Source organism: Mytilus trossulus, chromosome 3 (genome assembly GCF_036588685.1).
Source record: "Mytilus trossulus isolate FHL-02 chromosome 3, PNRI_Mtr1.1.1.hap1, whole genome shotgun sequence".
Classification (NCBI taxonomy): Eukaryota; Metazoa; Mollusca; class Bivalvia; order Mytilida; family Mytilidae; genus Mytilus; species Mytilus trossulus.
This window is the reverse complement of record NC_086375.1, coordinates 30,562,556-30,573,552: the sequence shown is the minus strand read 5'-3', so window position 1 is coordinate 30,573,552 and position 10,997 is coordinate 30,562,556. Positions and strand designations below refer to the sequence as shown.

General features: G+C 31.8%; 1 protein-coding gene across 7 annotated transcripts in view; it reads right to left on the bottom strand.

The window, feature by feature from the left end:
- Window positions 1–6,321: 6,321 nt before the first annotated feature.
- Window positions 6,322–10,997, bottom strand: part of LOC134711224 (calcium permeable stress-gated cation channel 1-like) — a 46,312-nt gene continuing 41,636 nt past the window's right edge. For 6 of the 7 annotated variants that reach the window (XM_063571693.1, XM_063571695.1, XM_063571692.1 and 3 more), the window contains one exon: window positions 6,322–9,982. In XM_063571693.1, coding sequence (XP_063427763.1) covers window positions 9,836–9,982 — 147 coding nt within the window. In that variant the 3' untranslated portion in view covers window positions 6,322–9,835. The remainder of the gene's footprint in view (window positions 9,983–10,997) is intronic. The other variant, XR_010106155.1, reaches the window with a different exon arrangement.

Genomic DNA, 10,997 nt, shown 5'->3' with positions numbered 1-10,997 from the left:
GGGCAGATAGATCTTGACCTGATAAACAATTTTATTTCATGTCAGATTTTCTCTAAATGTTTTGTTTTTTTGAGTTATACTTAGTATGCCAAAAATTGCATTTTACCCCTATGTTATATTTTAAGCCGTGGCGGCCATCTTGGTTGAATGGCCAGGTCACCAGACACATTTTTAAAACTGCATACCCCAAAGATGATTGTGGCCAAGTTTTGATTAATTTGGCCAAGTAGTTTCTGAGGAGAAGATTTTTGTAAAAGTTAACAATGACGGACAACGACAGACGACGGAGGATGCTGGACGCCGGACGCAAAGTGATAGGAAAAGCTCACTTGGCCCTTTGGGCCAGGTTAGCTAAAAAAAGAGGGATTTTTGTAACATGTTACCAAATGACTGTCACCTACAGAAGTCTACCACTTTTGTTGTTTGAAACCAAACTATAACAACCAAAAACTGTGATGTTATTCCCTATAACCAATTTAACAATAACCTACAGATAATAAAATCATAGCTCTATAACCAAATGTTCAAGATTTATTAGTAAATCTGTAATCAGCTGAGAAAAGTGATCGCTTGATAAGATGGGTTACTGGATGGTCAGCTGAAAGCTGATTAACGGTCAACTATTGTCCAATTAACATCATATAATCTGATAAGCCTTTGAATGTCTATAGATTTCCATTATCAACTTACACAATCCCGAGATCATCAATTTTATATCAAGAAAAAAGATCGCCAATAAACAATTTTGTACATTACGAAAAATTGTATTGTGGTATGTATTGTTTGTGGCGAATGTATTAATGATAAAAATATACACATCTGTTATCTCAAATTATCTGTGCAAATAAATAGCATTGCCAATATTATGTCACTTGTTAATTTCTGATATTACATAAATTGACACGTTATGCAAATTATTGATATGCCAAAAAAAAAAAAAAAACTAATTAACTAGATGCCTGTATTTAATGTCCTTGGGTATTTCTGTCAACATTTTGAGGAATTTATCATTTTTTCCTGTGAGAATTTCAAGAAAACATTTAAGCGGCAAAGTATTTGTTGTCAAATATGTGATCACATCTCCTGCTTGCTGATGATTGAACCCAAGAAATGTACAAATGTAGGCTGACATTGCAATTTTCAATAGATATTTTTATTTCCAAGGGGCATAACTCTTTTAAAATATTGACCAACACTGATTTTCAAACTCCCTCCTGACATTACATTATTAATATAAACTTTTTGAAATTAACTTAATTTGAAAGCAAATACAAAGCAATCGAAATTTTCAATACAGCTTAAATTTCCAAGGAGCATTACTCCTTTAGTAGAGCTGGGCATTACTCCTTTACGGGATTTAAAATTATTTGCAAACCCATCTGAGCCATTGCTGATATGGACGTTTGATATAAATCTCTAATAGTCTGTAGAGAATTGTATCTGTGAGAGTGCTTTACAAGACCAGATGCTAGGATCTTTGTCAGTGTTGACTAACTTGAAGATCTTTTTTAACTAATTTTTTTTTTCAGTTTCGTTCAATGTATCAATATTTTCAGGTAAAATCCAGATGCTCCGCAGACACAGCTTTATACAATGCAGAGGTTAGACCCTGAACATTTGGGAAGTATGGACACAACATTCAAGCTTGATCCAGCTTTGAATTTGGATTGTGATTAGATAGTTGACACAGAATGAATGTTGTCTAATGAACTTAAAATTATTTTTTTTTACCTATTATGGTCCAATATCCAAAATCTAAATGCATGGCCTTGGATTGATACAGCATATCAAAGAATCCCAAGAGTTCAATTTTGATGAAATCAAACAAAGTTTAATTTTGGACCCTTTTGACCTAAATGTGGACCAATTTGATAACATGGCCCAAAACTCAAAAATCTAAATACATGGTTAGATTTAGCATACCAAAGAACACCATAAATTCAATTTTTGTCGTAATCAAACAAAAAGTTAAATTTTGGACCCCAATTTGAACCAACTCGATAACTGGGCCCATAATAAACAAGAGGCTGTCACAACGACAGCAAACCGGATTTATTTATATTTATTAGTGTCCTGGCAATATCACAAGAACCATTACTGAAGAATGGTGAAAGTGAAAATCATCAATATCAAATTTGACCTCCATTTTGTCATCAGTATCAACATATCAAAATTTGAAAAGCTTCGATTGAATGGTTCATGAGTAAATGCAACAACATGAATGGAAACGACATTTTACAATCTTTCAAGAACCATAACTCCTGAACGGTAAAAGTCAAAATCGTCATTATTAAACTTGACCTCCACTTTGTCATCAGTAACATATTAAAATTTGGGAAGCTTTGGTAGAACAGTTCATGTGTAAATGCACGGACACAACTGGAAAGTCCATTTTTCAATCTTTCAAGAACCATAACTCCTGAACGGTAAAAGTCAAAATCGCCATTATTGAACTTGACCTTCATTTAGTTGTCAGTAACAACATATTAAAATTTTAAAAGCTTTGGTTGAACGGTTCATGAGTTAATGCACAGACAACATTCGATTGCTGCCTGCACGACCGACTGCCCGGCCGCCTGGCCGCCCTCCGTACATCCCCATATAAACCGACCAAAAATTCCAAAATGGGTTGTCTGTTTTTGGAAGAGAATCGTTACTTTTAATTTAATAGAGGTAAAGCGATATTGTAAATAGTTTCGAACAAATATATGTCAATCCTCTAATCAGGACTTTCAATTGCATATACAGTGAAACCTGTTCAAACCGAACCTCTTCGGGACTTAAGATTTTGTTCGGTTTGGCTGATGTTCGGTTTTATCAGGTTCACAACGCATACAATATAGTATGACTGGGCTTAAGAACATGTTTGGTTTATATAGGTTTTCTGTTTATACAGGATTCGGTTTAGCTAGGTTTCACTGTACTACATTTTCTGTGTTGCTAATCATTTTTGCATTATCAACTTTAAGCCTTAAAAATAACAGAAAATTAACGTGATGGCAAACAAAATTATTTTTATGGGGGCAATAACTCCAATAGAGGGGACAGATTTTCTAAAACTTTCAGGGTAGATAGATCATGTGTTGATGATCATTCTTGCTATCCATCATACAGTAGTTCATGCAATTTTTTTTAATTTCTCTCAACCTATACATTACAAATTATATACTTCAATCAACTTTTAAGAAGATGTCTGACATCATTTCAAATAAAATTGATACAAAATTTTATTGATATAAGAAAAAGTTTTTGATTTTTTTCAGAAGTTTCCAAGAAGATAGAAATTGCACTGCTGATCATTTATATCGCACTTTAGAAATATTTTCTATAGTTTTATAAACAATAGCCAAGAACAGCACAAAAAAATATTATTATTCCAGGGGCAATAACTTTTTTCCCTTATGGCTATATTTATCAAGACATTAACCAAAAGCTGAATTTTGACCCAATGTTCTATAAAAAGTCACTTTGGCCATATCATACCTGTCAACCTGTGACGATGAAAATGCAGGTCATGACCTGCATTGAAGAATCAAATCTCAGGTCATAACGCGTAAGAACTTTTTCGAGCTGAATTTCAGTATTTATGGTACATTTTCTTGTAAAGTATATCAAAGATACCACAACATCAATGCATGTTCACTTGGTTAAGTCATTTTAAATCCTATTAATTATTATTTCATTGCACTTTTAAAGATTTTTATAATTCTGTGTAAAAGTCTTATGTTCTTTACTATTTGTATTCGTCTAAATAAAAAATTAAAATTGTTCAAAAGTGATTTTTAAATGTTTCAAGATTGCTAGCTATGTAGCCTTTTGTTTACATGCTAAGTTTAGAGAGAAGGAAATTAGACTGTGATAAAATATAGTAATATAGTTAAAGAAGGTATAAATGTAAAAAATAATTTTCAACTTTTTTTTTAAATTGTATAAAAGGTATATAAATAATAAAAATTCAGTTTTCAATATGTATTTGAATTTTATATTTATTAATGATTTAATCTTTTTCACCCTTAAAAGGTAAATATAAGGAATAATTTTGAATGGTGACAAATAAGGGGAAGTAACTCTAGACATCTATTTGAAATATGTTTACAATTTATTTACGACCTAAAGCTAAGGTAATTGGTGTTAATTAACAGTTTGTTTGACACCAAAGCTGTCAAGTGAAGCCATACACTTAATGGGTCACTTAATTTGACAGTTTGTATAGCTAAATGAACTTCCTGTTCATGGAAGAATTACGAATTTGCCGGTATTTCAAAGGAATATTACTTATGAAATCAATCTCAAAGCTAAGAAAAACGGGTGAAATCGGGTCATTTTCGGAATTCCCGGGTTATTTAAATGACCCGGCGGGTGTCACGGGTGATCCCTCATAATTGTAAAAATCTCGGGTCACACCCGCAGAATACGGGTCAGTTGACAGGTATGCCATATTGGTTTATCAAAAACTGCATAAACGACATTCTCTAGATGAAGCAGAACAATCAATTAAGTGGTTTTACAAACTAGAGGCTCTAAAGAGCCTGTGTCGCTCACCTTGGTCTATGTGCATATTAAACAAAGGACACAAATGGATTCATGACAAAATTGTATTTTGGTGATGGTGATGTGTTTGAAGTTCTTACTTTACTGAACGATTTTGCTTCTTACAATTATATCTATAATGAACTTTGCCCATTAGTAACAGAAGACTATATTTGGTAAAAATTTACATAAATTTACCAAATTAATGAAAATTGTTAAAAATTGACTATAAAGGGCAATAACTCCTTAAGGGGTCAATTGACCATTTAGGTCATGTTGACTTATTTGTAGATCTTACTTTGCTGAACATTATTGCTGTTTACAGTTTATCGCTATCTATAATAGTATTCAAGATAACCAAAAACGGCAAAACTTCTTTAAAAATTACCAATTGGAGGGCAGCAACCCAACAACCAGTTGTCCAATTCATCTGAAAAATTCAGGGCAGATAGATATTGACTTGATTAACAATTTAACTTCTTGTCAGATTTGCTCTAGATGCTTTGGTTTCATAGTTATAAGCCAAAAACTGCATTTTACCCCTATGTTCTATTTTTAGCCGTGGCGGCCATCTTGGTTGAATGGCCAGGTCATCGGACACATTTTTCAAACTAGATACCCCAAAGATGATTGTGGCCTAGTAGTTTCAGTGGAGATTTTGTAAAAGATTACTTAGATTTATGAAAAATGGTTAAAGATTGACTATAAAGGGCAATAACTCCTAAAGGGGTCAACTGACCATTTTGGTCATGTTGACTTATTTGTAGATCTTACTTTGCTGAACATTATTGCTGTTTACAATTTATCTCTATCTATAATAATATTCAAGATAATAACCAAAAACAGCAAAATTTCCTCAAAATTACCAATTCAGGGGCAGCAACCCAACAACCGATTGACCGATTCATCTGAAAATTTCAGGGCAGATAGATCTTGACCTGATAAACATTTTTATCCCATGTCAGATTTCCTCAAAATGCTTTGGTTTTTGAGTTATAAGCCAAAAACTGCATTTTACCCCTATGTTCTATTTTTAGCGGTGGCGGCCATCTTGGTTGGTTGACCAGGTCACGCCACACATTTTTTAAACTAGATACCCCAAAGATGATTGTGGCCAAGTTTGAATTAATTTGGCCCAGTAGTTTCAGAGGAGAAGATTTTTGTAAAAGATTACTTTAATTTACGAAAAATGGTTAAAAATTGACTATAAAGGGCAATAACTCCTAAACGGGTCAACTGACCATTTTGGTCATGTTGACTTATTTGTAGATCTTACTTTGCTGAACATTATTGCTGTTTACAGTTTATCTCTATCTATAATAATATTCAAGATAATAACCAAAAACAGCAAAATTTCCTCAAAATTACCAATTCAGGGGCAGCAACCCAACAACCGATTGACTGATTCATCTGAAAATTTCAGGGCAGATAGATCTTGACCTGATAAACATTTTTACCCCATGTCAGATTTGCTCTAAATGCTTTGGTTTCTGAGTTATAAGCCAAAAACTGCATTTTACCCCTATGTTCTATTTTTAGCCGTGGCGGCCATCTTGGTTGGTTGACCGGGTCACGCCACACATTTTTTAAACTAGATACCCCAATGATGATTGTGGCCAAGTTTGGTTTGATTTGGCCCAGTAGTTTCAGAGGAGAAGATTTTTGTAAAAGTTAACGACGACGGACGACGACGGACGACGACGGACGACGGACGACGACGACGACGACGGACGCCGGACGCAAAGTGATGGGAATAGCTCACTTGGCCCTTCGGGCCAGGTGAGCTAAAAATCTGATCTTCTATTGCAAATAAAATTCTATCACAAGAAAATGCTTAAAATCTCTATGCACTATAAGATATATTTCAAAAGAGGAAAAGGGAACCCAGACAGATAAAAAGAACTTAATTATCCGCCATAAAATCACCATTATTGCACATACACTTCAATTATTTACTGACCAAGAGACTTAATAAGCAAGGGTCAGAACCATTAACATGTCAGTGATGAATCTGGTTATTTCCAGATAACTGACAGATCAATTATTTTATATAAAAGCTTAGAAATCTGAAGGCTAATCAGGACATATACTAGTTTCCAGTTCTATTTACTTTGGAAGTCAAAAAACGTTTCTGGTTGATAAACAAAAACTTCAGAATACATTTTTAAAAGGTGTTTTCATTGAAATCTGTTTAGTAATACATTATTAAAAATTTCAAATTTTTCTTTTGATAATTTTTACAGCTTTTACAGGACTGTGAAAGGGTTTACTTAAATGGTACAAAACTCCCTTTTAAATCACAAACACTTTTTTTGCACTCAGTGAGTGTACTGTCCTAATGGTACTACTCAAAAGTGTGTCTAATCCTAATTGGTCAATGTGGGCAGCCTTATGTTTTATTACTAGGTGTTATGGTGCATTCTGCATTTTACCAATAATTTATTGTTATTAGCTCAAACAGAACTTAAAAGTCTTTTCTATGCTGTGATGAGATCTGTGCTTTAAGTAAAAAGAAATTGATAGACAAAGGAAACAAGTACAAATCACTTTTTGAAAAGAAAAGGGAGCCTTATATTTTTTAGATTAACAAAATAATCTCCTTATAATGTGTGGTAAACTGTAGCAAGTTTTCGTTAAAAAAATAACTGTCTAAAGTCAGTATTTCAAAAAAAACTCTACTGTTTTTCCAAATGTTGAAGTTATTTGGTTTTTGCATCATGAGATTTACATTCTTATGATTTTCTACCAAAATTTCACTACTTAGAGTGTTGGTTCATTTTTTTATGCTTCATAAGCATTTTTAAGAAAAAATATAAAGCATGATTTAGTCATTCAGAACCTAATGCATAAAACTTAATCATTATTTTATTTTTTTAAAAATTATATTAAATTGTCAAGGGAAAATACATTAACAAAGAAATGGTTTGGTTTGGCCTTACATATAAGGAAGCTGTCTTTATCAATGACATTAAATATAGGGGGAGAAAACACAGATATAAAAGGGAATGTTAAGGAATTATAGATCACATTCATAACCTTCAGACGACCTCTTATTTATTGATTAATAACCATCTATATACAGAAGACTGCAAATTATATTCACTAATCAGACCGTATGTGAAAATATTCTCTTAAATCCTAGAGTATTCAACAATTTTTCAATACCAAATGTTTTTCTGTCTGAGTTTTAGAATAATAATAAGATATTTATCTTTAAGGAAAAAATTCCATATGACAATAATAAAACAAATTAATCTAGTTAACTTCTCAGCTAAATAGACAATCTATTGATCTTTAAAGTGCAGTATTGAAGTTATAGCATATATATCATAATTCATATCACAAGTATATAGTGCATAAAAGTCATAAATAGGAAAACAACATTATGGTTTGTTCCCTTGAGTAAAGTAAAGCTATCACATCTTAAAGCAAAGTTCTTAAAATCTTAATTCTACATGTCAGGAATATAATTCTTATAAGCTAAAGGAAATAAGAGGGCTGATAATACTGAGAGCAATGACATGTATCATATATACAAAAAAAATGCATAAATCTATTTTTGGTTTTAAGGATTTGACAGCTAAGTACACAAAGAAGAAGGTCAAATTGGTTCAAAATTTAAAAAAATGTCAAAACTCTTTATTTTACTTTTGGCAAGATGAAATGTTGCCTCACCTTTCTAAATTGAAAGAAAATGTTGAGTAGACTTAAATATTAAACAGATAAATTTGAGTCTGAGATGTAGTTCAATTTAGATATAAATTGATGTCACTTTCAATATGAAATTTCAGCCTTTCAAAAAAGGATCATTAAAATTAACATTTTTTTAATGTATTGTAGTTTTATATGTAAAACATACTATCATTGTATTATGATTCACTATTATTGACTAGGAACTACATGATGAAAAGCATCTTATCAAAATCACTGCAAATTAAGCAAATTTCAATTACGATTTGTTATGAATATGAATTTACTAGCAAAGTAACACCTTCCATACTATAACATCTTGTGCTTAAATTTCTTAGTCATTCTGCTATGATTCAAAATGATTTATGCTCCATTATTAAACTTCTTTGTTCTGTTGACTAGGAATTTGCAGATTATAACAAAAAGTATATAACTAATACTATTATGCAGTAGTTTTGGTAACACTAATGGACTTCATAAAATTTTGAACTCCATTCCATAAACACATATCCCCTCTTTTGGAGTCCCCTGAATAATTTATGAATTATCAATAATTTTCCAAATGAAGGGTTGTTTCTTAGCTACAGAGGTGTGGCAGAGAAGCATCTTGAATTTGTACCACTATTGATAATCTATTTATTGCTACTTTTTCTATGACATTGTTGCTGTTAACATTGACAACAGCACATATTTTTAGTTTCTAATGATTAATTTTCGATCTAAAGTGATAAGCTTGATATGAAAAATTATCACAAAATTGACCCATGAAAAATAGGCAAAATAATTATCTTTATTAGTTTTAGGAAAATTGCAGACTTAAATAATCATTTCAGATAGAAATTTGATGTTTGTTTCTGAAAGATTGGTTTTGATTTGCAGAAATCCTTCTACAGTTAATTTAGTTGCTGCAAAGGAGATCAAATATAGAAGATAATACAGTTACAGAAGGGATACAATACAAATTGTGTACTGTAAAACTCTGAAGTTAATAAGCTTTTTCTCCAAACCAATAATGTTCAGAACAGCTACCCTATGAGTGCAATTAAATTTGTGCATATAAAACTTATAAATAGAAAAATGATGATTCATTTTTTTCTGGTAAATATCACAAAGTGTACTGCCAACAAGCCAATTAAGGAATGTTAGCATGCATTGATTATATATAATTTAAAAATAAAAGCAATAGTCTTCAGTCCATTCCACAAAATTATGCAAATTTTCTGCAGCTTTTCTGTACTTCAATTTATCTGTTTCTGCATTGATTTATTATATTTTTCATAATCTGTCTAATATTTTCTTCAATCCTGTCAGTAAATTTAAACTACGACATTTCAATAAGTAAAATGTTTACGTTCAATTTTTATGTATGAGTTCACACAATATTCCATTTGATCTGCTTCGCAATTGTATACAGGGTTTTATAACTGATGTATTGCAGAAGTACAAACCTTGCAATATGATCAGATACACTAATACAATATTGAAACGATTCTTATTGAATTAAATTCACGTTTTCCTCTTATAGAAAACTGAGCAAAAGTGTACTCCATGCACTGTATTGTAAATCATAGTTAAATTTGATCTTTCAATAGTACAGGTTCACATACTATCAAAGTTATGGTTCATAAGGATCCTGTGTGTGTTTTTCATTGACAGACCCGTAGTTTGTCTTGCCTTGCACCCCTACTGGTTCAGAACTGGTAGATACTTGCACACTTTCATCTGTACTATTCCTGTTGAGTAGAACACTGGCTATAAATGGCTGAAAAATAAAACAAATTGATATTCATTATTAGAATATTACAATTAATTTACTACAATATATAATAATAAGTAAAAACAGTATGACAAAATTACCAAACTCCAAGGTAAATTCCAAATGGGGAGGTTCATAAAAACTGACAATAATAAACTATTAGCCAATGGAAAAAATGAAAAACAACTGCCAAATCCCTGACTTGGTAACCAAATAATCTATGTGAGTGGTTGGCAAATATTAATTCTTCATCAAAATGTCATAATTGAGCCTACTTTTTAATACAGGGAAAATAAAAAATTGAGAAAACAAAATGCACAGCTATGTCCACTACCAAAGGCACTACTAAAAAAAACCTCCAAAAATGGAACAAAATCTTGAGACCGACATCAAAAATTCCTTACCAAATTTCATTGTTTACAGTTTGGGTTCAGATTTGTAACAATGATTTTTTTTTCCTTGCAGTTATGAATAGGTTCTAAGGACTTATAATTTGGTGTGGCAGTACATTAGCAAAATTGAGGTATCAAAGACCTATTTAAATAAACAGCTGCATCAGGAGAACATGAAACAACCTTAGTATGCTATTGTCATTGCATATTGAAATGTTCCCTGAAGTAAAATGGGATATTTAGCATGTATTTTAACAGACGAAACTGTAATGGCTCTGTAGAAACACTTACATCAGGATACCCTAAGACACATTTAACTATTGTGTCAATTATGACTTATAAAGTCACTTGACTCTGGAATGACAAACCAGAAAATAGCAAAATCAAGAGTATATTCACCAATCCCAACCAATGCCAACCAATCCAAACAGTTTTACATTTATGGTAATTTGATCAAAGCATAAGCATGACTTAAAAAAAATACCTCTCATTTATCTGACGGTCAAAGTACCATAACTCTGGAATGACATATCAGAATTCTTTCAAACCAAATAGTGTATTATGTTCACCAATTCTAACCAACAAATATGTAAAGTTGTCAGTAAATCAATGCAAGCAAACTCACATTT